At 57.9% G+C, this 26,853-nt stretch overlaps 1 protein-coding gene across 1 annotated transcript in view; it reads right to left on the reverse strand.

Moving 5' to 3' along the window:
- Nucleotides 1-26,853, reverse strand: part of CNTN2 (contactin 2) — a gene marked incomplete at its 5' end in the record, with an annotated part of 30,271 nt that overhangs the window by 2,296 nt on the left and 1,122 nt on the right. The window contains 20 exon segments of the mRNA XM_080825196.1: nucleotides 279-391; nucleotides 913-1,099; nucleotides 2,442-2,554; nucleotides 2,879-3,113; nucleotides 3,417-3,487; nucleotides 5,302-5,451; nucleotides 5,855-6,013; nucleotides 6,557-6,677; nucleotides 7,216-7,391; nucleotides 7,722-7,895; nucleotides 7,898-8,125; nucleotides 9,974-10,103; nucleotides 10,567-10,703; nucleotides 11,102-11,277; nucleotides 12,837-12,936; nucleotides 13,225-13,434; nucleotides 13,808-13,903; nucleotides 14,058-14,233; nucleotides 14,351-14,495; nucleotides 18,566-18,730. Of these exon segments, the coding sequence (XP_080681322.1) occupies nucleotides 279-391; nucleotides 913-1,099; nucleotides 2,442-2,554; nucleotides 2,879-3,113; nucleotides 3,417-3,487; nucleotides 5,302-5,451; nucleotides 5,855-6,013; nucleotides 6,557-6,677; nucleotides 7,216-7,391; nucleotides 7,722-7,895; nucleotides 7,898-8,125; nucleotides 9,974-10,103; nucleotides 10,567-10,703; nucleotides 11,102-11,277; nucleotides 12,837-12,936; nucleotides 13,225-13,434; nucleotides 13,808-13,903; nucleotides 14,058-14,233; nucleotides 14,351-14,495; nucleotides 18,566-18,730 (3,062 nt within the window).

The raw sequence follows: 26,853 nt of genomic DNA on the forward strand, positions 1-26,853 counted from the left end.
ATCCTGGGGTCGAGCCCCACATCGGGCTCTCTGTTCAGCGGGGAGCCTGCTTCCTCCTCTCTCTCTCTGCCTGCCTCTCTGCCTACTTGTGATCTCTGTCAAATAAATAAATAAAATCTTAAAAAAAAAAAAAAGCTATCCGTATCTTGTGGCCCCAACAATCCCGAACTCTGCTTCCGTCGGACTCGTACTTGCTCCACACTGCAGCTCCCTGTGTCCGCTGGAAACGCAGAGGCCCACTGCCCGGCCACTCGGTGCCTGCTGGAGCCCTTCCTTACCTTATAGCCCGTGACCGCAGACTCATTTCGGAGAGGAACCACAGGATCCCACTTGATGCTAAGACTGGAGCTTGAGAAAGTCCATGAGATGTTGCCAGGAGGGCGCTGTGGAGCTGCGGGAGGAGGGAGAAGACTGAGAAGTGTTCCTAGTGTTTCCTCCCCAGCCAACCCCTTGCCTTAGCCGGTCTTTTTCTGTGTCTGCCCGCAGCCATTACACCCAGAACATTCCATCACAGCTGCCTAAGAAACAAACCTCAGGAAACTCCGAAGGCTGGAGAAGAGAGATGCTTCAGATCCCACGCGTTCTCCCTATTTACATTAGTCTTTTTTTTTTTTTTTTTTAAGATTTATTTATTTAGAGAAAGAACGGGAGCCTGAGTGGGAGGAGGGGCAGAGGAAAAGCAGGCTCCCTGATAGGCAAGGACCCCAATGTGGGGCTTGATCCCAGGATCCTGGGATCATGACCTGAGCCAAAGGCAGACGCTTAGCCGACGGAGCCACACAGGTGCCCCCCATTTTCATTAGTCTTGCTGCCTTGTTTCTGTCCAGGCCCGGGCTTGTGGCCTAGAACATTAGTCTTATCGCCCGGGAGTGGGTGGTCCTAGAGGTGCTCCCACCCTCGGGAGAGACTCACGGGGCTTCATGGTGGTGGCGTTGGCAGAAGGGCTGGCGGGCCCAGTGCCTGCCCGGTTGTAGGCCCGCACGGTCACGTGGTACTTGGTGTTGGGGTGCAGGCCAGTGACTCGGGCACTGGTATCCAGCCCCGCCGTCCTCACTCGGTCGGCGGCTGCTTCCTTGTCCCCGGCCTTCCAGTATCGGATCTGAAGGGGGCAAGGGGAACCCCCAGGGTCAGCAGCCAAGCCCCCACCTCAGGGGGACCCTGACCCTGGCCCTGGCCACCGACATTCTGTTCCTCTCCTGCTCCCTCTGGTCCTCGTGACTCAGTCTTGGGTCTCAGAACCCGGACACTGGGCCATGTGCTCCAAGACAGCAGGGACACGTGCTTCCCACTATTATCAGCAGCCTCTGGACAAACCGCAAGATCAGTGAGGGGATGTTACTACCGCAGACTGGGCGGGAGGCCGGAGCACCCGAGGACCAAGGAGGTGACCTTGGGTAAGAAGGATCATCTGACCGCTGGACTCACCCACTCAGAAGGCTCCCAGCCTCTCTTCTTCTTTGAGAGGAGGAAGAAGTGCCAGGGAAGTGAGCTAAGGTGGATGGAGGAGGGGGGCTGCTGCCTTGTTGGCGGCCAGCAGAGAGCCCGGTCCAGGGGCAGCGTGGAGACTTGGGTGGAATGAGGCGGGGAGGGGGCAGGTGACGCGCGGGGCTGGGCACAGACTCCACCCGGGGATGAGGGGCTGCGGGAACCCAACCGCACTGAGTTCTCTCGGGGATCCTAGGGGGCTGTGCTGAAGGATATGAAACGAGCGTCTGTACTTGCAAAGCAGTCCCCACCCCCACCGGCGAGCTGATGACGGCGGCTACCCGGTAAAGATGCAAACCATCATCATATTAGCAGGACCGGTTAAATATTCGTCCACATTAAGGACACTTTGGTGTTACCCCCTCAGTGCGGCTTGCCTGTCCCACTGTGCTCAGACCCAGAGCTAAGGCTGCTGGAATGGAACGTCCAACCTCGCCCGTATGCTCGCCTGATCCTTCCCCCCAGGCGGTGACATTTCCTCCTTTCCCTTCTTGCCCTTCCTACTGCTCCGTCTTGCTCTCTGTCCACTCCACAAAGTGCCCCATCGTGGAGTCACTGGGGGCTCGGAGCTCAGGCCGGAAACTGCCGGGGCCACCGTTCCCAGGGGCAGGACGACCAACGGGCACGAGGAGGGGGCCGTGCTCTCCTCCGCAGGCTGACGATGCTAGCTAACTGGGCTCTGGTGTGAAAGGGACAGGCCATGTCCCTTCCGGAACCTGTGGGGCTCCCCCAGCTTCCAGGGCTGGCTCTAGGCAAGCACTGAACTTGAAGTCTATCCACAGGTCAGTCTTTCGCTCTGGACCTGGGGAGGGACTTGGCTCAGGCTACCTCCCCAGGGCTGCACGACGACAGCAGTTCCCCACCTCAGTGAATGAGTAATCCCAGCAGGAGCGACTAGCGAGCTGTGAGGTGCCCCCAGCCCCCCTTCCGGTCCCAGGACCCAGGGCAGTGCTCACCTCGTACCCCAGGAGGATGCCGTTCGTGTCCTGCTGCACAGGTTCCCAGGTCACGTTCATCTCTGAGGAGGAGACCCCCTTGGCCCAGACCTTGGTAGGGGCCACCCTGGGCTCTGGGGACCGATACAGAAGGGGTTTTGATTCCCCAGGGCCTCCCCATGTCCTACAGAGAAGCTGCCAACGGGGGCCTGCCCTTGCTTAGGATTTTTGAGAACCCAGGGCCCTGGAGAAGGTCACCTGGGGGTTCCCACAGCCTCCCCCAGGCCACTTCTCTTCCCATGGAGCCTCCCTCCCCTTCCCCCAGGCCTGCGAGGAGACGGGGTAGCCAGGGAATGAGGCCAGGTGCCCTCTTGTCGCCCCCGCCCCGTCCCCACGTGGAACTGCGCTGCGGTGTGGGCTGCGTCCTCCCCCGCACACCCCACGGACAGGTGGCCCACCTTCCTCAGCCGAGTACACCAGTGCCGTGAGGCTCTCGGGCCCCTCCCCGCGGCGGTTGTAGCTGCGGATCTTGACCTCGAAGGGCGTGTAGGGCCGGACGCTGTCGTTGCTGTAGACGAAGTGCTGGGCGTCGGCGCCGGGCACGCGGGCGGTCTGCCAGCCGCTGCCGCCCTGCCTGCGGAAGGACAGCAGGTAGCCGAAGCCGTCTCCGTTCTGGTACTCCCGCGACATGGGCTGGGGGGCGAGAGCGTGGCGTGGGCGAGGGGCCGCCGTGCGTTTCCCTGCCCGGCCTCCGCGCCCCCCACCCCAGCCTCGCCCAAGAGGGCCAGCCCCGGGGCTCGGGGCTTCTCCTGCAGTGGACGCGAGGGGAGGGAAGGGGGTGCCATCCACCCCGGTCGGGGCTGCACAGCGGCTCAGTCTGGGTCCTCTCTACATGCGGCGCAATCTGGAGATGAGTGGGGATGGGGGGGTGGCTGGGCAGGATTTGTCCCTCCAGAGAGCTGGAGGCACAGTTCTGCCTCTGTCCCTGCAGCTTACCGTCCAGTTGACGATGAGCTCTCCAGGGGCTCCACCCCCTCCGCTGAGTCCCGAGGGTGCTACCGAGGGGGCTGTCAGGGCCAAGGGACACAGATGTGGCTGGTGAATGTGTAGTGACGGGGCAGCAGCCTTGCGCCTGTGTCTGTGCAGCAGACGCATGGGGACACCCCTTCACACTGGCCCTAGTTTTGTCCTCCAACAGGACCTCTGGATGTGGGCTCTGGAGTCAAGGGAGACCTGACATCAGGTCCCACCTCTGCCACTTACTAGCTGTGTGTCCCTGGGCAAGTTACTTAACCTCTCTGAGCCTGATTCCCCTCTCAGTAAGATAAGGATAATAATGTTTCTCTCCAAGGGCTCTAAGAAGAATAAAATCAAGGACGACGGTGCCCAGCTCGTGTACCAGTCCTTGCTCCGTCATAGTCGCTGCTCCACAAATGATCTTTGTCGTCTTCTCTCCCGTCCGTTTAAACTAAATAACAGAAACCTACTCCAGTTTGCTCTAAAACGAGGGGAATAAATAATCTGGAACTGCAGTTAATGAAAAAAAAATTCTTTTGGGTTGCAGGGGGTTTTATTATGATTTTTTTCTCCATGGCAGATTTAATTTCCTAATTGTCTCTAGTATTCAACAAAGCTGATATTAAAACAAGACTCTATTTAATTAGATCAGGAATCTTGGCAGGGGGTAACTTGGCTGGGCGTCAAAAGAGTTCTACAGAGAATCCAGCAATGGGAAACTTATCACTTGGTTCTGATGCCAGGAGCTTAGGGCCTTGTAATGTGCAAGGGGTGCTTAACCACACTGCCCATGTGATCCTGTGAGCTGGGCGTTCTCATCACCCTTGTCAAGTAGAAAAACCAAGGCCCAGAGCAGTTAAGTGACTTGCCTAAGGTCACACAGCTAATAAATAGCACAGTTCAAATTTGAACTCAACTCTTCTGATTTCAAAGCCCATCGTCTTAATTCTGCATCCTGGTTGTCTTTTGCTCACCCACACCTGGGATACCAGAATGAAGGAGATCACTCCCCTCCCTTCATTTGTCTCTCCAAGAAGTTCAACCAAAGAAAGGGCTTTTCCTGGAATTCTTTACTCTGGAGAGGTGCCAGTTAAAAATGTTGACTGATTGGAGAATTAGCCTGGGGCTTATGGAAAGCCGTGTTTAAAGGACGTAAGAAGGCAGACCCTTACTACACATGGGAGGCGGGAAGCCTGGGTGGGTGGGGAAGGGGAGACGGGGTCCTGATTCCATGTTGCCCGTTGCAGGACCCCAAGGCTCTCATTTTGGACCTTCAGCTGTGAAAATCTGGGTGGGCAGGTGCGCCTCCTGGCTTCTCTCTCCTTCCTTCCCCTCTCAAGATGTGACACCACCTGCCTTTCAGGGAAGCTTGTACATTCCGCCTGCTCTAAAGGATTTAGAGACACTGCTTCCCTACACACACACACACACACCTTCCTCATTAACTGATTTCAGCAGCTCATGCACTACCAGGAAGGACATCTGCCCATTACCCCGCCATGGTCCTGAGTTCAAGTCCAGACTCTTCTCCAGACTTTGATTTTTCCATTAAAAAATTCACTTAAACCTTTTATTTTGAGATCATCGTAGATTCACATGCAGTTGTAAGGTTGACCCATTTTTTTAAAATGAGGAGTTTGGACTGGATGGTTCTTCCAGCCCCCACAGGCCCAGGCTGTGGCCCAGGGCAGAGTCCGTCGCGCGGAGCAGGGGCCTTACCCTGACTGTGTCCCTTTCTCATCTGTTAGAGTCTGAACCCTGGTGAGCAGGGTGGGAACTTCCGTTATTGCTCCTCCCCGGGGGTTCCCTTCTAGGAGGGCTGTGCCCTGACATTACTTCTCTTTGGGACCCCCAGGACTCTGACCTGCTTCCTTGGTCCGGATTTTGCTAGAGGGCCCACTGGGCTCCCCAGTGCCCAGGATGTTGCTGGCTAAGACCCGGAACTCATAGTCCATCCAGGGCGTGAGGCCCAGCACCTGGGCGGTCTCAGCGTTGCCCTCGATGTTGGCGGGATCTGTAAGGGACCCAGAATCAGTGTGCTGGCACTGGTTAGTCGATATGGAAAGGGCAGGGGCTAGGCCTGACTCACCTTGTATCCGGCCCTCATGGTGGTGCCTACCATACTCAATGCTCAGCACCTCTTTGAGAAAGGATGGGAAAACTAGTAGACCTCCCTACCCCAGGACATTTGTTGATGCTGTGTGCATCAGTGGGAACTCCAGAGATGGTGGTTCCAAGGACACAGACTGAGCGCTGCCTTCTCCAGCCCTCTTCCCACTCTCTTGCAGCCCATGGGACTGCCTCCCCCAAAGGCCAGGGAACTCCCTGCCGGTAGAGGACCTAAGCCTGTCCCTTTCTGAAGTTCCAGGCTCAGCCAGGCCTTATCAGCACTGACCTGGGTGGAGCCTCACACTTACTGGTGCGAACCTGCTTCCACTTCCCAGCAGGTGGAGTGCGGGCTTGCAGGGTGTACTTGGCAATGGGGCTGTGGTTGTCGAAGCCTCGGCTCCAGCTGAGCTGGACGGTGGTGTCGCCAATGTTCCTCACCACCACACCTCCTGGGGGACCTGGTGGACCTGCACCAGCGGGTCAGAGCACAGGGAGTCAGAACTCAGTTGTTCCAAATTTGAGCCAGTTTCCTTCAGGCAAGCTGGGGCTGGTGCAATACCCAGAAGGGGGCAGCAGAGGGCGCACTAAACACGCATGGGGGTGAGGGCCAGGAATGGGGACAGCAGTGAGTGGCACATGGGGTCTGGGACGTTGGAGCGATGTGTCCCAGGCTAGAGGGACTCACAGAGGCCTTCGTGCAGAGATGTGTATAGATTTCAAAGCCTGCCACCACCAGGCTTTGAAAACTGCTGGCCTCAGCTGAGTTCTCCAGTCTTAGGAAGGGGATTTTTAAAATTGTAGCTTTGGAGAAGGAATATTCTATTTAGAACCTTCAAAAAACCGTGGGATAAGTTTGGCTCCGGCTCTGGGGACTTAGAAGCCCTTCTCTCTCAGAAGCCCTTCCCCCACATCTTTCTGGGAGAGGAGGGGAGTTAGGGAGCGCAGGTCAGAAGAGCCCAGCCGGCCTCTGAGGGAGTGGGGGGCAGGTGCGGGGTGGGAAACCCCATCACCTCGGACCAGTACTGTGGCCTCCTTGGACGCACTGTCCACCACCGTTTGGGCCATGCACGTGTACTTCCCGCCGTGACGCAGCTGGGCGTTCAGGATGGTCAGATCCCCAACTGTCTCCTTCTGCACATGGGGGACAGAAAGTGTGGGGGGGGGCAGGTCAGAGGAGGGGACCTCGGCTAGTGCAGTGAGGCATGAGGTGGGGCTCGGAGTCTCCTGCTCCATCATGTCCATGGACCCATCAGCATCTCGGGGTTTTGGATTGTTCAGTGGAAGGAATCCGCTTCTCCTCTCTTAGTACCACAGGACTGAACAATAGTTTGTTATGGAGACAGTCAACCATGGTCCAAGCTGATGATGTCATTTGCATTGGGGTCAGGATGGGAGGGAGCCTTGCTGGGCGCCTGGCATTCCAGGTTTGTCCCTAACCCTCTTCTAAATGTGTCATCTTCAGGTGGGATCCAGGGAACTGCCCATCTAAGGAAGGGCATCTAACTGCCCATCTAAGGAAGGTTCCTCTGAATCCTAGGATAGCTTGCCAGCATGGCGTTCCTCAGGGAGTGGGGAAAGGCTCTGGGGTAGTCACGGTTAAGGACATCTTGAATCCCCTGTCTGTCCAGAAGGAGGGAGGAGCTAAGTGTTGTCTGGCTTCAGGCCTTACCGTGCTGGCCCTCCGGTAGTGACCCCCGGGCTTATCGAGGTCGATGGGGAAGTCATCCAGGGTCCAGATGAAGGTGAGGTCCATGGTGGGGTCGTGGGAGGCGTGGCATTGCAGGGTCAGGCTATCCCCCAAGTTGATGTCCGCACTCGAGGGGGCTAGGGTGATCTTGGTTGCATCTGCCAAGAGAAACAACATCTCTGGGTGGATGGAGAGGGAAGAGGCCCAGGCAGGGGCAGCAGGGCAGGGTGAGAGCCTTGGTCCCTAAGCCCCAAGGAAGAGAAGAGGCAGCATGGCCAGCAGGATCTTGACCTCCCAGGAGCCTCACGAGTATGCGAGAGGGAGGCAGGAGTAGATTCTGGATGGTGGCAAGGGGGTGGTCCCAAACGAAGTCCAGTCCCAGGATAGCCTCAACACCGAACGTGGAGGAAGGTGGGAACACAACAGCATGGTGGCGAGGAGGGACAGGCACCCTGTGGCAGCTGAGCCACCTGCCGTCTGCCCCTCACCTCGCACAGAGAGGATGCCCGTGCTGTTGGCTTTCCCCATGAAGTTCTCAGCAAAGCAGGTATATTTGCCTTCATCCGACCGACTGATGTTTCTTATGATCAAGGTGCCATCCGGAGTTACAGTGACTCTGCAGCAGGAACAAAGCAGATCTGGCCAACCTAGGGTCACACTGTCGTCATCACGGGAAGGGGACTCGCCTGCACAGTGGGTGAGGAGGACCAGGGATTGGTTCGGGTGGAGGAGGGGTTGTACCTGCTACTGTTGACCAAAATCTCAGTGCCTTTGCTCCAGAGCACCACGGCCTTCGGAGCCGCCCGGGGCTGACAGGGGATAGCGATCTCTCCGCCGCGGGCCGCAGGGATCAGACGCTTCACGGGGTTCAGCCTGAAGTCAGGGGCCAGGGCTGGAAGGAGAGGGGAGTGCCCTGCAGTCACCCAGGGAATCCTAACACTGCCTAGATGAAGAGGTCCCCTGGCTCCACGCTACACACTCTACGTATCTGCTGAGGCCAATCCGTGAGTGACTTGCGGCAGCACCACTGCCAAAATACACCCAGAGTCAAGCCCCTGCTGGTCACCGCCCCCCAACTACCCCCATGCTGGGCCAAGCCACCGAATCTCCTGCAGAACTACTGAACACCCCCTAGTCCGTCTTCCTGTGTTCGCACTTTCTTTCTCCAATCTCCTCCTCCACTCTGCGGGCTGGCATGTCTTGGGAGAAACTTGAACACACTCAAGAGGAAGTCCCAGCCCGTCACAAGGGCTCACAGACACGACCCCCCCTCTCCACCCACCTCTCACGCCACTCTCCTTCATTGATTTGCTTTATTTTATTTTTAAAAGAATTTTTATCTATTTATTTGACAGAGAGAGAGGGAGCACAAGCCGGCGGAGTAGCAGGTAGAGGGAGAGGGGGAAGCAGGCTTCCCACCGAGCAGGGAGCCCAATGCAGGGCTTGATCCCAGCACCCTGGGATCATGACCTGAGCCAAAGACAGACGCTTAACGACTGAGCCACCCAGGTGCCCCTCTCTCCTTCATTTATTATGCTCCAATCATCTGGGCCATTTTCTCTCCTTTGAGGATACCGAAGATTTTCCTGCTTCAGGGCCTTTGCACTGGCCATACATTTCGATTAAAAAATCCCTCAGATTGGGGCGCCTGGGTGGCTCAGTGGGTTAAAGCCTCTGCCTTTGGCTCAGATTATGATCCCAGTGTTCTGGGATCGAGCCCCGCATTGGGCTCTCTGCTCAGCAGGGAGCAGGGAGCCTGCTTCCTCCTCTCTCTCTGCCTGCCTCTCTGCCTACTTGTGATCTCTCTCTGTCAAATAAATAAATAAAATCTTAAAAAAAAAAATCCCTCAGATCTTTGCATGGCTGGCTGCTTGTTAACACTCAGGTCACACTCCAAATGTGACTTCCTCTGAGAGGTCTAGCCACCCTATCTAACTGGCCCACCATCCTCCTACCTCTCTGCTGGTTTCTTAATACCGTAATTTTCTTACGGCTGTCCAAAATTATTTAATTACATGATTTTGTGATTGTCCCTCACTCTCCACTGGATTGTAGGATACTGGAAGGCAGAGACCTTATCTTTCATGTTCACTCCTTAGAGGTGTTGAATAAATAAATATTGGTTGAAGGAACGAATAAACAAACGAGCCTTAGTTAAGCTCACTACAACTTGACAAGGTAGGTATCACTATACCTATTTTACAGATGAGAAAACCAAGACCCCAAGAGCTCAAATCATATAACTAAGAACACTAGCACCAGCTGACATTCACTGGACACTTGTTCGGTGAGGGCCGGGTCCTCTCTGCTTTACCTCTATCTCATTTCCTCTTCCAAACAGCCACACAAGGGTAGGACTTTTATTGCACACCTTTTATACATCAAGAAACCGAGGCACAAAGAGATTAAGTTGTCAAAGGTCGCACAGTGGACAGGGCTGGTTTGAACACAAATCTAACTGAGTTGGTTGCCAGTGATTTTTGCCCCCTTGTTTTTGTGGCAACCAACACTTAACCGTAATCGTGCCAGACATGGTACAAGCCAGAGACCCGTCTTCTGGAAGCTTGGAATTGAGTGTCTCATCTCCCTTCTTCGATCCCTCTGTTCTGCTCCAGAGCCATTGGAAAACGAAGGGAAGCTGCCCCTTGCCTTTGTGTGTTTAGAAACACTTCCGTTCAGAAGGCTTAAAGCCCCCGTCTGCGTGTCCTTGCCGACGTCCCCTGCCTCCCTGGGCCCGTACCTTGCACGGCCAGCTCGGCGCTGGCGTAGATGGTGCCGTGTTTATTCTCTGCCACACACTGGTACATGCCGGAGTCCTCCAGGCTCAGCTTGGAGAAGCGCAGGTCCCCAGCCAGCACCTCCACACGGGACTGTGCCAAAGAGAGCAGGGGCGGGGCGTGAGGGGGTGGTGCAGTAGAGACACTAGGCTGCCACTCCCACCCCTCCCCTGTCGAGGGGACTTATTTGTCTGCAGTCCCATCTCAGGACCTCCCGGAATCCCAGGGCTCGGGTCCCCCCTGGGCCCCTGGATATTAGCACACTGAAGCCAGAGGGACATGGTGACCTACTCAGGACCACACAGTGATTTTGTGACTCAGTTGTGCCTGGATCCAGGTCTCTGGGCCCTTCAGTCAGGACTCTATCCAGGTGACCAGCCTGTGGCCATACGAATCTGGGGTGGAAATAAGCACCTAGAACCATCCGGCCCCTGGTGCCTTCATAGTCCCAGAGAGACTGCCCATGGTGGTGCAGAGTCAGGGAGCAAAGTCCGGAAGGTGAGGGAACCGGATGAGCTGAGCACAGCTGATGTGTGGGAAGCCCCCAGTCTCCTACCTGGGAGGCCAGAGGCTCCCCGTTCCGCAGCCAGCGCACCGTGGGCCGGGGCTTGCCAGCCGCCGCACAGCCCCAACGCAGGTTGGAACCGATGTCAGCCTCCATGTCTGAGATCACCTTCAGCCACTCGGGCTGAGCTGCGGCAGCGAGAGAGAGAAAGGCCTGGGATGAGCTGGGAGGAGCCTCCTGCTTACGATGGACCCGGATTTCAGGGCTACAGTTCCTGTGACAGACAGCAGAGGGCGCCTTCGGCATTCCACAACACGGTCGCGGGAGAAGCAGCCTGAAGAAAGTTGGTCCTTGGCGTCTGTGTCGGGGCTGTTTGAGCAACTTAAAAGCATTCCAAAGCCTTCCATGTGCTCTCTGCACCCCTGAGTGAGGCTCTGAGCGTGTGTTTCTTCTGTTTCCACACCCAGTGCAATCCTGGGGCGGGAAGGCTTAAGCCAGGGGCCACCCGGTCCCCTCCCTGACTTTCGGATCTGCTTCCTAGGGGGCAAGAGTGAAGGCAGGGGGAGGGGGTGTCCCCGCTGTGTACCCTGCACGATGATGCGGCCCTGGACGGTGTCGCGGCCCTTGGAGTTCTCCGCCTCACACTCATAGGTGCCCTCGTCCTCGAAGCTGACGCTGGGTATCTGCAGGGTGGGCTCGGCGGTGGCCCACTGCGGGGACAAGGAGCCGTCCACTTTGCGCCACTTGATCTGGGGCACGGGGCTGGCAGAGAAGACAAAGCCAGAGCCGGTGGGCTGCGCTAGGCAGACTCCCTTATACCTGCAGATTCTCCCGCCCTCCTGAGGTCCTGGGCAGGTGGGGATGGGGAGGAGGCCGGAGGGAGAGAGGCAAGGGGGGAGGGCGGGGCCTCTCCCAGGTAGGCTCAGAGCTCAGGCAGGGGAGAAGCAGAAAGTAGGGTTCCTCTCCTCTCCTCTCCCCTGCAGTATTGCGACACCAGTAACCTTCCTTGTGGTCTGTACCCTGAAGCTGGCTTGCCCTCCCTGCCCCCACCCTGCACTGGCCACTGAGCCTCTTCTGGGACGGCCTTCCTCAGCAGTGGCCTGTGACCTGGGGCTCTATGGGTCCCCTTTCCCCCCTCCCCAACAGACCTTGCCTTTACTTTTCAAAAGGGCTCTACTTATTAGTAACTTGTGTACTAAAACGGACTAAGATATCAGTGAGTCTGAAAAGGTAAATATATTAATCTTCCATGTACTTTTTTTTTTATAGGCTCCACACCCAATGTCCAGTGTGGAGCCCAATATGGGGCTCAAACCCAGGACCCTGAGATCAAGACCTGGGCTGAGATCAAGAGTCAGACACCTAACGGATTGAGCCAACCAGGTGGCCCCCACATGCTTTAAATATGAATTTTCTGGAAGCCCAATAGCTTTTCACAAAACAGGGACATCCTGGGTATCCACAGGAGACATGAGGAAACGGAACCAGTGTGCAAATCACACTGTTCTCCCAACATTTGTTGAGGACCTGCTATTTGCTTAGCCCTGCTGCAGGAGTCCTTTCTCTGGGAGAGCAGGATTTCTATTGCAATTTTTATAAAAAGAGAACTGTCAGGGGTGCCTGGGTGGTTCAGCAGGTTAAAGCCCCTGCCTTCAGCTCAGGTCATGATCCCAGGGTCCTGGGATCAAGCCCTGCATCAGGCTCTCTGCTCAGAAGGAAGCCTGCTTCCCCTTCTCTCTCCGCCTACCTCTCTGCCTACTTGTGATCTCTCTCTCTCTGTCAAATAAATAAATAAAATCTTAAAAGAGAGAGAGAGAGAGAGAAATGTCAGCATGCATAGAACGCTCACTAAATGCCAGGCACTGTTCTAGACATGTCACGTGTGTTAACCCACTTAATCCTCGGAACAACCCTGTGATGCAGGTACTTTTTATGACGGTTTCCATGTACAAATGAGGACGCAGAAGCACAGAGAGGTTAAGTAGTTTACCCACAGCCTCACAGCCAGCCAGGGACGGAACCGGGACTTGAACCAGGCAGGCCAGGTTGGGGTTCGTGCATGGCGCTCCCTGCCTGCAGCCTGGAGTGCTGCCCAGGCTGTCCCCTGAGCCCGTGCCCTCTTGCTGGGAGCGCCCAGTGTGTGTCAGGCCCCTGGCATCATGATGCTTCGCTCAGAGAGACCGTGCTCAGTGAGGGGTGGTCCCTACCCACTGCCCCCTCTCTACTAGACCCTGCCTGCCCTCTCCCTGGGGTCCTGCGGGCCCCCAAGGGGCTCTGACAAGGTGCGCCCTGGCCTGCCCCCTCCCTCCTCCACCACTCACTTCCCAAAGGCGAAGCACTCCAGGGTGACTTGCTGCCCCACCAGCGCATAGGTCTCTGCAGGGAACCGGGCCTTGATGCTGGGTGCGAAGAGCCTGGGATCTGGGGAGAGAGGGAGTTTGCCGACCAGATGCAAGTGATGCGGGCCAGGTGCTAGTGGGCTTAGAACTGCAGCACGGCTCAGAGCAGACTCCTTCTTGACCCCTGTCCCCCCGACCCCGGGGGCCTGGGCAAGGGTCTGGGGCCCTGCAGCAGGAGGACCCAGGGGTCCAGGCCCCAGACCCTGGGCTCTGTGAGCCCCCTTCCCAACCTCTGAGGGGAACCCTCTTTTCCCAATGTCCGTTGACCGTTCCAGCTCTCTGCTCCCCACCATGCCCCCCCGACCCTGACCTTCCGCAGCCAGGTTGAGCTGAGCGAACTTGCTGAAGACGCTCTTGGTGGAGAAGTCCATGTGGCTGGTGGCCAGACAGGAGTAGTTGCCCAGGTCTGAGGCGTTGGTCCGGGCAATGTACAGGTTCCCCGTGGTCTGGGACACGAAGTGACGCCCGTCCGTCGGGATGAAGTTGGGGAACTCGTTGAGGAGCCAGCGGTAGGACAGGCCTATATAGAGGACATGGGGAGTTTGAGGAAACCACGGGGTGCTAGGCTGGTGGGGCAGCCATGGGGGGACCCTCGGCGTGCAGGTGGGGATCTCTAGACCTAGACCCCAGGGCTCTGGGCTCCAAGATGGGACTGAGGGGAGCCCTAGGGAAAAAAATGTGGCTTTGCTCCTGCTCTTGGGGTGCTCCCAGTCTGAAGGCAGGGGAGGGGGCCCAGAGCTAGAAAATGACAGATCCGTGAAGGAAACACAAAATCATTTTGGGCTGGGGAGCCAGGGGGTCTGTGTTCCCAAGGGCCCCTCACCATCTTTTACTCCACCCCTGAGTGGCTGGAGGTCCCTGCTGTCTAACCGTGGGCCAGGGGCCCGGCTCACCTGGGTAGTGGGCGGGCGGGTTACAGGGCAGCATCACACCCCAGCCTTCGTGGGTTTTCACCGGGTCTCGCTCCTCCTTGGAGAATTCCTGCAGAACTGGAGGTAAAGACCGGGCACTCGGGCGCCGTCCACCAAGACTGGGGGCCTCTCCCCAGCCCGGCCTCCATGGGACATAGTCCCTGCCCTTTCTGGACACTCTTCCCAGCCCCCACTGGCCCTCCCCCGAAGTGCAGCCCTCCATGGGTCTCACAGCCGAAGCGGAGCACAGCCTCCCTGCTGACGACGGTGCCCACTGGGTTGGAGGCCAGGCACTGGTAGACGCCGGCGTCCTGGGCCTTGGTGGGGTTCATGATGACCAGGTTACCCCCCACCAGCTGGTGGCGGGAGCCGGGCTCCAGCTTCATCTCTGTACCATTCATCTTCCACCTGCAGCGGGGGGCAGATGGGGACCCTCCTGAGTCCCACTTGGCCGCACCCAGCCTGGGGGCAGGGCTGTGCTGCATGGCCTCCAGGGGCCTCCAGTGCCCGCGGTGGGGGGCTCACCTATAGGTGGCTGGAGGGCTGGCCCGGGCACGGCACGCCAGCGTCACCTTCTCCTCCGTGGACTCCTCTGGGAATAGCAGGCCGAGGGGTTGATCTTCGAAGACTGGCCCAAAGGTGGCCGGGGATCCCCGGGCTGAACTCCGAGCTGTAGATGGGGGACACCACCAGAGGCCTCAGGGCCTAGGGCCCAGTAGGGCAGTGCTGTCCCACAGGACGGTCTGCGAGGATGGCAAGATGCCATTTTCTGCACCGCCCAATATCGTAGCCACGAGCCCCAGCCTTCAGGCCCTCCAAATGTGGCCAGTGCAGCCGAGGAATCCAGTTTTAATTTTTCTTTCATTTTAATTAATTGAAACTTGAATTTCAGCAGGCCGGGCAGGCCCCCGTTGGCCAAGTTAGTTGAGTAAATCACCCCTCCCACACTCAGGTATTGAGCACCTGCTGTGTGCCTAACACCAGACCAGACCATGTTGCAAAAATGAATAAGACACAGTCCCTCTTCCTTGAGGGGCCTGCAGTCCAGGGAGGGAGACAGAGGAGGATAGGACAAGGTGATGAGAGCTGAGAAGACAGCTAGAGGCAGGGGCCCTCGGGGCAGAGGGAGCTGATCTGTAGGTATGAGAGGCTGGAAAGTCATCGGCCCAAGAGACGGGGAGAGGATGTGTGTCCCTGGGGCCTGATGGTCCTTCTGGGCCCATGGCACATGCTCCGGCTCTTGGCCTCTTACTGGCTGTGACAGAGCCCTTCTGAGCCTCAACAGCTTTACCTGTGAAATGGAAAGAATACGAACTCACCACCCAGGGTCTGGAAAAGGGTTCAGTCTGGCCCAGGCTGTGTGCTCTGGAAATATCTGCGGGACCCAAGCATGGGGCAGGGTGGAGGGTAGGGGGAGAAGGAAAGGTTTATGGGATGGGCATGCAGGTAGCTTCGGGGGGCGTTTTTATACCGTTCCGGTATGACAATTAAAGAAAGAGAGGCCCTGGAGACAGCATGACTCTCTTGTGGTCACAAGGCAAGTCTGTGGCACACGCAGGTATAGACCCGGGTCTCCGGAGTTTGTTGAGCACGTGGGTGTTGCTGGTGCAACTGGAGTTTTCGTGCCCGGCCCCCTGCTGGGGCGGATGCCTCTTTCTCCGGCCCCCATTGTTCCATGTCAGCAGGGCAGGGGACACGGAGGAACAGAGGGCGGTGTTTCACACCTGCCTTCTCACGGGGGCTCTGCTTGCTCACTCGTGGGGCCCGTCATGCTTTGCCTCTGTGGTGTCGGGCAGGAGCCAGGCCACCCCTAATTGGCTCCTACCCCTCAATGCAGCTGGTTTCAGGCCCTCCTTGGTGGGTGGGGAGGATCCCCACTAACCAATTAGTGCCTCCTCTCCCAGGGCATCCAGCTGCTGGCCTGTTCCAGGGGTGGGGGAAGCACCCTCCCGTGCCACAGCTGAGGCCCAGCCCTGGACCCTGGGGGAGGAGGGCAGCTGTTAAGCAGCTCTCCGAATGAGGAAGGAGGCAGGGCTCCCTGAAATGGCATCCCCCATCGCCCTCCCCGCCGCCCCAGGCCTCAGAGGCCGGCAGCCGGGGTGCCAGCATCCTCTCGGTTGGAGAGCCCCGCTTAATCCCAAGTTAATGATGGTGGTGGAGGGTAGGGACCCCTGCTCCAGCTGGGACGGCCCCAACGGGCAGGGAAGGAGGGCTGGCGGAGGCGGCCGGGCTGCTGGGAGCCACCTCGTGTCATAAGCGCTTCCAGTAACTCTGGGGATGGCAGGGGGTGGTGAGGGGGCCTGGGGTGCACTGAGGCTTTGAGACTGGCTTTCTTCCGGAAAAAGCTTTGTCCTCTGCACTCAGCCACATACGCACCCTTGGCCCAGTGTCCACCCACATGTCTCGCCCACACACACTTCCTTACATACACACACTTCCTTACATGCACACATGTGCGCTTGCGCGCGCACACGCGCGCGCACACACACACACACACCTCTCTGAGCAACTCCCGTAGTCAGAAACACATTCATGCACACATCTGTGCCCACGCACGCCCAGCTACAAACGTCTGCGTGTGCTTATTTACACACACACACACACATTCATACTGGTAAAAACAGGGGATTTTTACTGAGTGCTTACTCTGGATCGGATGCCACGCTCTGTATTTCCTCACCTAACCACTTTACGAGACAGGCACTGACATTTCCTTACTTCCCTCAGGTGGAAACTGAGATGTAGGAAAGTTCAGGAACTTGCCCCAAATTGCACAGCTAGGAGGAGCGGATCGGGGGGGGGGGGGATTCGGAGCCCGGCCAGCTGCACCCGTGGCCCTTGTCCTCAGCCACAGCGGCCGTGATTCTTTCCCTGGTTCCCATCAGAGCCTTCCGAGGCCCTGTCCTCCCCCACCTCACCCGGAGGTGCCGCGTGGGTGCTCCTTCTGGAGGGCAGCTGGGGCCGGGAGCCATCACTCTTGCTGGAAGGCTTTCCACACGCATCCGTCATCCCCCCAAATGCAGCACCCGGTCCAGGCAACAACTCGCTGGCATTGGCACCCTCTTAAACATCCACAAACACACTCTCCTTCATCCCACACCTTCCTCTGAGGCGGCACTCATGCACTCACACACACACACACACACACACACCCCCTCCCTTGCTGCCCGTGTTTCATATCCTATCTGATGCGGATTCCCTGTCCTGGCAACTCTGCACCCCCAAACATGGCCATCTGGAAGCCCGGAGGAAGGGGCAGGAGCACCGAGAACGTGGAGGGGCCTCCTGGCCGCCTTTTCTGGCCTGGGTACCTGGAACCCACGGCCGCTTCTCCAGAGCAGGTAGTGAGTGGAGACAGCTTTCCGGGAGGGGGAGAGCCAGTGATGGATGTTCCATGCGGGGATGGGGTCCCCCCATCTCCCTGGGCCTTCCTGCATCTCTAGGTCTAAAAGTCCAGCCGCTGCCCACACCCGGGCCTCAGGTATTGTGGCCCCAGCCTGAGCGGTCCCCAGTGGGAAGGGGCAGTGCTGACGACCTCCCTCCCATGCCTCTCCTCTGCTGTCTTGGGGGTGGCTGTCTCCTGCTCTGTGCAGCTGGTTCCCCGCCCAGCAGCTGCTCTGTCCCTGCCCTGGGGTGAGGGTGCTGGGAGGCTCCATCGGGCCTCTGGGTCAACCCCGTTTCCCTGCAGCCTCAGGGATCTGGGTGCAGGCCTGGGAGGCAGTTAGGAGGTAATGAGAGCATCTGAAATTGTGCCAGTGGAATCCTCCCCGGGTGAGACGGAGAGAGAACTTAAAACGTGCTCTGGAACGGGGTAGGGGGGGCAGAGGGAGGGAAGAGGATGAGGGCTCTTTCTCCCGTGGACATCTTTATAGAGAAAAAAAGCATCTATGGGTCTGGGCCAGGGGTCAGGACAGAGAGGCCAAGTGGTGGTCCCAATAGGCCCCTCCGAGCAGTGGGGGACCTCCCTCCGCTTCCCGGAAAGGCTGGGTCTCCAGCACCTCCTTCCCCACGTGCTCCCCAGGGGCCGGCCAGCCCTCCTCTGCCGGCCTCCCTCCCATGCTCTCCCTACCTCCTACCCCACGGCAGCCCTGGCATGAGAACTCTTGCTTGGCTACCCCCGGCCTTCTGCCTCAGCCACCCCCGCTTTGTCTCATGTCTTCTCGGGTCCTGCCCTCAGTCCGTCCGTCAGGCTGCAGCGGGGCCCTGGGGAGCCCTCCTAGCATTTTGTGGTATCGATCCCTGTCTCCTCATGTGACAGGATGCTAGAGCGGTACGATCCAATAAAACTTTCTGTGGCAATGGAAATGTCTGTCATCTGTGCTATCCAACATGGTTATTAGCCCTTGAAACGTGGCTTGTACAACTGAAAGACTAATTGTAGAATTTAATTTCATCTCGGTTTGAATAGTTCCATGTGGCTGTGGCTACCCTATTACAGGACAGCACAGCTCCTTAGGGGGCTCAGCTCAAAGACAAGATCACGGAGGTCTGAGAGCGCCACAATCTTGCTGTGTGGCCCAAGGCACGCCTCACCCTCTGTGGATCGTGCTGCTTTCATCTCTATTACGGTGGAGACACGTTCCTTCTCACCTCGAAGGGAAGGGAAGAGCCGCAAATGGGAAAATTTTAGCAAGGAAAAAGGCAGAGTCAACGATTTCTGAAGTCATCACTAAAATAATAGCAATGACAGAGCGGTATAATCATCGTGCTGGGCCTTGGAGCCCAGAGGAGCTCTCCTACCTGGAGAGGAGACGAGGGCCACAGCGACCAGCAGCAGCAGGTGTGACTTCCTCCTGGACATCCTGGTGGGTGTCCCCATGGTGGGCGTTCTGGGCGGAGATCGGGAGCTGCGGAGAGGAGGCTCAGCCCAGCCCGGGGAGAGTCCAGCTGGAGGCTGAGGAGGACCTGGGGAGGCAGAGGATGGGGAGGACTCTGAGCCTCGGAGCGCCCCTCCTGGCTCCCTCCTCACTCCCTGGTAAGTGGGCAGAGCTTTCCCCCCAGCCTGGGGAGAGGCCGGAATTATTGCTGGAATTGCTCCGCACTCACCCGCCCCAGGCCCCCCAGGGGAAGGGGCTTGGCTGTTCCGGGGGAGCTCTTCCCGGCTGAGTGCCTCCTAGGGGCCCCAGGGGAGTCTGGCTCTGCCCTGTACCTGCCCCCCCCCACCTCCCCTACAGCCAGCGGGGGGTTTACTCAGGAAGTGAAAGCAGTGGCTAATTGGGAGGCAAGAACCCACCTGCCCCTCGCGGTAATAGCTCTTGATGCAGGGTCCAGATGAGAACAGGTCCATGCCTGGGTGTGGGGAACATCTCCCTCCTCCAGTGTTTGGGGCCCAATTTCCCCTGCCCCTCCCCTACAGCTGCCTGGGTTGGGGGCGGTGAGAAGCCCCTCTGGGAGTGGCATTAAGTCTCTGGGGTCTTCCTTATTTTTCTAGCAGTGAGGAGTTTCACTGGTTTATTCACACCCTCTCCCCCGGGCCCCAGGTCCCTAGCCTTGGCCACGCCAGCAGTGCCCCCAGCTGCAAGGGCTGATGAGCCTCGGCAGGCCTTCTAGGATCCAAGAGTTAACGTGGCTCCCAAAGGAGGCTTCCTCTTATACGGAGACTTGGTTAAATCCTGGAGCTCTGGAACACCCGTTCCCTGGACGGGGGCACCCAGAGCTAGTCAGAGCTCCCCTCCATGCGGAGGCCAGAGGGGGCCTCATCCTGGGAGGGGCGCGAGGGGCCTGCCCTTCCTCGGACTCCGCATCTCCAGGCTGACGTTCTGAGTTCTGGGGGTAGCGTGTGCCATCTCAGGGGTCTGCGTTTCAGTTTTAGAGGGAGCCTGGGTCCCTGGGCTCCCAGGACTCCCTGTCAGAGCCGCCGAGCAAAGTAGATAACCCAGATGCCGATTCTGCTTCTCTGCCCTGCGCCTTTCCAGAAGCCTGAAAAGGGGGAGGGCGCTGAGACTGGGGCAAGACCATCTCTGGGTCTGAGTGTCTTTTCCTCTGTAAAGCGGGTGCTGTAAGGTCCCCTGCAGCTCTGAGTCTGCGATGCCCCCAGAGAGTGTAGCGTGGCTAAGGGACTGGGGATGCTGTCTCCTGGATGGGGGAGTGGGGGGGTATTGCTGGGGAGCGGGGGGGGGGTGGCGGCAGGGGGGCAGGGGAGGCTGCAGATGATGCCATAGTCTGCCCCCAGGGTCAGCGTGGGGTCTGAAGACCCAACACAAGCCCAGGATCTCCCAGCCTCACGTCATGCTCCATTCCTTCGGAAAGAAAGGGCTCCCAAACCCCTTTAAACCACAACATCTGGCCCCTGGCAACCTTTCTCTGCCTCCCGAGAAGCTGGAGGAGGGAGGGGGAGAACTGGCCCCGGGGCATCGGGGAGGCTGGGGGCTGGGTGTCAGTGGGGGGAGGGGTGTTGGTGGGGGTGTCGGTGGCGGGGGAGCGATGTTCAAACATGTGGCTCTCCCTCCTCTGCCCCAACCCCAGCCTCATATCCACTTCCCTTTGTCAGGAAGGGGCCCAGGTGCCGTCTCTCCAAGACCTGGCATCCCCTTTCTGTTCTTGCCACTTTCAGTTCCAGAATTGAGCCCAGAAATTCTGCCCTTGCCAGGAAGCCCCTCAGAGACCCACACAGGCACACAGTTAGACTTCAGCTGGGCTCGTGACTAGACCCTTGGTGCCCACCCATGGAGGTGCCTCCATTCCAAGCCTGGGAGCTCCTTCATCTTGGTCCCGCCGGTGCCTAGCAAAGTGCCCCGTGAACAGTGGGTGTGACTGTGGGTCGCCTTTGACTGATGGCGGGCAGCTGTGGCCAGATCCTTCAGCAGCCAGTGCCACACTCGGTCACACACTCCCACTCTCTGCATAGCTGATTCGGGGGTGCTGGGCTTCGGTGCTCCCCAGGGCCTGCCCGAGGGCCAACGCCCCAGGGCACACACCCTCACACACTCTCTCTTCCTCGTAGACTCACACACTCATGACGCACTCAAACTCTCTCTCGGACACTCTTGTATGTACACATGCACTCTCTGCCTCTTCGTCTCATATACTCTCTCAGACGCTTTTACACACTTTCACACTTACTCCCACTCTTCCCCACACATTCACATACACACTCACACACCCACCTTTACACTCACACGCTCTCTCTCTTTCTCTCTCTCCCTCTCTCTCTCTCTCTCTCTCTCTCTCTCACACACACACACACACACACACACATATACTCTCAGGTCTCTAAGGTCAGCAGGGTGTTTACTCGTGGAAGAATCTAGAAGTATGGCCTTGGACGCTCTCCTCCTGATAGGGAGCCCCTGGGGCACTGCAAGCCAGCCAAGGCTTTGGAATCCACAGACGGGAGTCAGTGATCTGCCCTCCTGCCCTCACAGCTTTGAGAGCCTGGCCATCTTATTCCTCCTGGTGGAAGCTCGGTTTTGCTCACCTACCAAGTGGACGTTGTAGCACTTCCGCTCCAGAGCTGTTCTGAATGGGAAATGAGGTAAGGGAGTGCCCTGGAGGATTCTGGGACCGTTTGGACTTGCTTTGAGGTCATGTTTCGGATGGGGGAATGGAGAGAGGTTGGGGCTCCAGATTCGTTCCCCATTTCAGCCCAAGCAGGTCTACTTGTATCTGCTTTAGCTACTGGAAGTTCCCTTTAAACAAAGGGTTCCACGGTTCCAAAAAGTTTGAAAACGCCTCTTGGCACTGGTGCGACACGTCCTGGAGTCTGGCACGGAGAAGGTGCTCCATCATCATTTGCTTCCTGCCCTTTGTCTGCCTGCCAGTCCTGGGAGCTTGGGGAGGGGGCGGGGTGCATGCTTGGGAAGGAGCTGGGCTCCAGGCGCTCGTCCTGAGTGTGCCGGGCAAAGCAGAGACAGATGACCGAGGGAGCTGGGGCTGGAGACTCCGGGGGCAGGAGTCTGCTGCTGCCCACCAGCAGTGGTGGGGAGCGCGCGTGTGTGCATGTGTGCGCACACGCAAGTATGTGATGTTTATTTGCATCTCTGTGCTGCGTCTCTGTGTCCCCCTATATATGTGTGGGCTGGTCTCTGTGTGTGCATGCGTCTGTGTCTGTTCATGGGTATGTCTGGTGTGTGTGTGTGAATGTGTATGTGTGTGCGCGTGTGTGTGTCCCCACCTGGCACAGGGCGTGACGACCCAGTTCCTGCCTTGTTTCTTTGTGATCCACCAGGAGGATCACTCACCCGGGAGCACTTTTCACCCACGGCGGTCAGAATTACCTGTTAGTGCTTGCCATGGGTGTCCGTCATGAGTACCACAATCCCACTGTTCATTCACAGTTCAGTTTAATGCGGACTTTTATCAGTCACCTTGGGCGGATGCGCCCTGGGCAGACTCTGGGGACTAAGACCTGCCTCAGAAGGGACATGGCTTGGGGAGGGGCTGGGATTGAGGATCTGCGGGAGTTGTCTCTGGGGAGCACTAGGGACCAGTCAGGCCAATCAGATATACATTGCCTCCACTGTGTGCCAAGGACTTGTGTGAATAAACGCGCGCGCGTGCACACACACACACATGCACACACACATGCACAGAGCCCGGGTCAAGGTCTGAGCTCACTGCCTCCCTGAAGATGAGGCAACTGGCATCAAGTTTTCCCCACATCCCTTTCCCTTCCAGTGTTTATTACGGATGCCAGGCATAGTGCTAAGCATTGGGGAGGGAGTAATGAAAACACTGCCTTTGCAGAGCTTCCTGACCCACTAAGTGTGGCCCAGTCATTTCCCCGTGCCACCTGCCCTATGACACATTCTCGAATGCCCAGGAGGGAGGAGGCCTTTTTGTCGGGAGCAAGGCAGGAGTGGAGCTATGCCAGGCCCAGAGCGGGCCCTCTGAGCCCGGAGCCAGCCAAGCCTGGCCCAGGCCAGCTGCCCCAGTGCAGGGGTGCAGGCTGGCGCAGGCTGGCACAGGCAGGCACAGGCTGGCACCGTCAGGGGCTGGTTCTTTGCAGCGGCGGCACACGGGGGAATGGGCTGCTTGGGGGTTCAGGGGCACAAGGGGGAGTGGGCTGAATTGCTGGGTGTGGGAAACAAAGGGCCTGGGGGGCAGCTGTGGGATGGAAAGCTGTGAGCCAGACTCCCAACACAGGACGGAGTTTTCTGGGCTGAGGACCCCTGTGCAGAACTAACTAGAAAATGATAGATACACTCTGCCTGGATGCTAGACATCCAGCTCCTGGCCCTGACTCTGTCTCTCCTTCCCCTGGATAATGGAGATTTGAGTATTGAGGGGTTTGGTGACGTTCAAATGGTGCTGGTCAGATAAGGGGCAGTTTGGAGCTAGGTTGAGGGCAGAGACTAAGCAACTTATTATAAGCCGGGAAGTACTTCAGGGGCTCGGCCCTTCAGCTGCCCACCCTCAGCACATCCTCAGCACAGTGGCCAGCAGGGTGAGCTCTCATGCCAACTGGCCTGGCCCTTAATAACTAGTGTAATGCTACTACACAACTAACCAGCATAACCCTAGCTCTTACATTCATTACTTACCCTCTCCAAGCCTCAGTTTCCCACCTGCAAAATGGGGATGAGAAGGGACTCTGGGGAGGTCAGCAGCTGGCCTGGCCATAGTGAGTGCTCAGAAAAGATCAGATCTTACACCGAGAACCCTCACGGGGCCTCCAGCATGGGCCCCAACACTCTGAGGGGCACAGACAGACGCCCCCCGAGTCAGACTCACTCCCACATGGTCACGACATTCGGGTGGCACTCACAAATGTGTGGGACACAGACAGGTGACCACAGTCTCCCTGGGCAGGTGCCTTCCTCCCCTCTGCCCCACAGGTGCTGCAGGCCCAGGCAAGTAGCAGCAAGCAGGCTACTCGAGACGAGGGCACAAGCACAGAGAACCACGCCCAGATGGCGTGTGTTCGGGAGGGCACCTGGTGGGGACAGGCACATGGGCGCTCCCAGCAGGCCCTGCTCCTCGACCACCCCCACTCCCACCTGCAGATCCAGGAAGAGGGGGGGCACTCTGCCTAGAGAGGGAAGTACCACCTGGGATAGGGTCACGGTCCTGCAGAAAGGTCTGAACCACTCCATACCTACCTAGAAGGACAGGAGTCTGCAGTGGCCTGGTGGGGCCATAGGCCAGGCAGGGCCAGAGCCGTTGGGGGAGGAGGGCAGTGCTGGAAGGTCTCGGTGAGAAAGGAAGGTGCCCTGAACTGGAGGAGGTCCTTAGGACAGATTTGGGGGGGAATGGGGACCTCCTCAGTCCCCAGTGGGGGATAGGGACTGGGTAGGGACAGGGGAGCTGTACAGCTGAGTCTCTCCCCAGCCTCTTCTATATGCTCCCTCCCTTCTCACCCCCCCCCCCAGTTTTCTCTACAGTTTCTTTGTACTAGCAGCTGGTTCAGAGCCCCTAGCCCCTCTGGGAGAGCTGTGACCCAGGCTCACACATCTGTCGGAGCTGTCAGCACCAGGGGAGTCTGGCCCTTCCTCTGCAGCCTGAAAGCTGTGACTCTCGTGGTCTGGCCCTCTCCCCTGGAGAGACCCCTCAGAGTGCGGAGTGGAAAAAGGGAGAGACTCACATCCTCCTGGGAGGAGCTCGGGATAAGGGGCAAGGTGTCCCCAGCTCACCTGCCAATATGGAGTGGGACAGATTGAGCAAGGGTTTGGAAGGACCATCCCTGTTTGAGAGGCCAGGAGTAAGGATGATTGTCTCAACTCCATTCTAAAAAACCACATCAGGAAGACATCAGTGGACCAATTTCCCTATGTGCCCAGATCTCTGCAGAGGGGAGACTCCCCTCAGTTCCTGAACAATTTCCTGCAGGCTGGTTCAGAGCCAAGCCTGGTGGGGGAGCGTTTGGACCTCCCAGAGCTCCTCCCCTGTGATTAGTTTCTGCTCTGGGGCCCAGATTAACTGGGTCTCTTAGGGCCGCGCTACAGGAAGGCCGCCCTCCAGCCAAACGCAGGATGGGGGGCCTTTTGGTCTAGGAGGCCAGCAGACATGGAGAGAATGTGGGCTAGGGCTGTAGGAGATCCAGCAGGTTCTTCTGGATGTTTGTGGGGCTGAGAGTGGGGTGCTTGTTAGATGAGATGGGTGCTGGGGTGCGCTTGGGCCTGCACGTGTCCTGGGGCAGAGGGCGCTCAGTTTGGGGTGAGAGCGTCACACCTCTGCATCATCTTCGGGTAAGCACAGAAACATAGGCTCACTTCATACCAAGAGAGCTCATTAAACCAAAGAAAGGGCTTACCATCAGGGCACAGAGCCCATGGAAATGCCCATGAATGTTCCAGGTTCCCAAAACCCCCTGTGAGGTGAGTGGGGGAGGTTGGTCTAGGTTAGGGCGTTCAGAAGAATGAGAGGTGGCCGGCCTGTGGGAGGGCCTGAGAAGGATGTCTGTCTTCTTATGAGTCACTCCCTGTTACCTTTTGAAAAAGCATAACTTGAGGGTGGAAGGAATTTAGAAGGCTGTCCATCCCACCTCTGCCTGCAGTTAGGGCTGTCCAGCTGTGGACCAGACCCCAAATAGTCCCTGGGGAGGACTGCCCGCCCCCTCGTGGCTCATCTTCCTGGCTAGGAGGTGTCTCTAGCAGTCTGACTTCAAGCCTTCCTGCTGCACTGGCCTTTTCTTTGATCTGGTCCTTCTTTCCCTGTGTATGGCCCACCTCTTGCTCGGGCCCCTGGTTCTGCCCTGGGACCCTCCCCTAGATCACAAATACCACCCACGCTCAGGTTTAGAGATCATCTCTGAGATGTGCTTTCTCAAACATTTGGCTTGAGGACATGCGGGGGCTGTGGGGGGGGGACCCACATCCTCCCACGCACCCCAAATGTATTGCTTCCCTCATGGCCTCAGGGTCAGAGAGGGTGCCATGGGGAGACCCCCTTCTGCGTACTCGCTCCTGAGGACTGAATTCGGTCAGTCAGAGACAATCTGCACAACCGTCCCATGGAAGAGAGGCCCAGCCTACATGTGTCTTTCTATTTGAACAATTGCCGGCAGAGAAGGTGCTGGAAGAGAGTTGCATAAGGAGAGAAATCTGGCAGGGGCAGTGGTGGGGAGGTAGGCTGAGGGCTGAGGCTGGAGGGGTGCACTCGGCCAGGGAAGGGAGTATGAAGGAGGAGCTTGGCCAGGTGGGGAGTGGTGGCGGAGGGCGGTAAGAGAAGGAGCAGGGGACCATCTCCAGGAACCTGTCCGTCTGGGTGTCTCGGCTTCCCTTCCCACTGGAGAGCACCAGAAGAACAGGTGAACCATATGGGACTTTGATGTCCCCTTCCCATCTGTCTTCTGCCTCCCTCTTGCTGGCTGAGGACTCCAGATAGATCCCACAGGAAATTAGGAATAACTTTGACCAGGTGGCAAAAGCCTTGCCTGAGTAGTTTTGCAGCCTGGCCAGAAAGGGGTTAACTGGTGAGGCACCCTGGGGAGGGGCTTCGATGTTGCCTGGGGGCAGAAGTCCTTCCTTCCAAGGCCAGGAGTCAGGGCACCATTTCCCTGCTCTACCCCTAGGAGCCAGGGTCCCACCAGCCTCTCCCACAGGTTTCCCACCGTTTGACCTCCAGTGGCTCATCTGAGGGTGAATGGGAAGCTACCGGGACAGAGCATCTCTCTGTCCAGAGAGTCGGGAGATGAGCCCCAGGCTTCGGCCCAGAAGGAGATTAGGAGCCCCCTGAGGGACTGGGTTATTCGGGCTCTCCTCCTCCACCCCCCTCTGAACAGAGGGCCAAGGAAGCTGCCAGGGCTGGGAAGGGGGCTCATGCGTCTCGGGGAGTCAGGCTGAAAGGAAGGGCAGTAGGGTCTGATGATCACCGGCTGGTTGTGGAGAGGGGGAACGTTAAGGGCAGGTACTTTGGGGGCCAGAGAACGTGCCCTTCTCATAGGCCACCCCTCCTGGTCTGCCTGGATTCCCAAACCTCCAGACAACCTTGACTGACAGCTTTTTCTCCAGGGGCACAAGCTCAGCCCCCAGTGTTATGTGGCTGAAGGGTCCTAACTTTGTCCCCATGTAGCACCAGGACTGTCCCCTTCCACAGGCACTGTGTCATCTCACCCCCTCTTTCTTGCTTCCCATCCCTGGGAATCACTC

The sequence above is a fragment of the Martes martes genome (assembly GCF_963455335.1).
Source record: "Martes martes genome assembly, chromosome: 15".
Lineage (NCBI taxonomy): Eukaryota > Metazoa > Chordata > Mammalia > Carnivora > Mustelidae > Martes > Martes martes.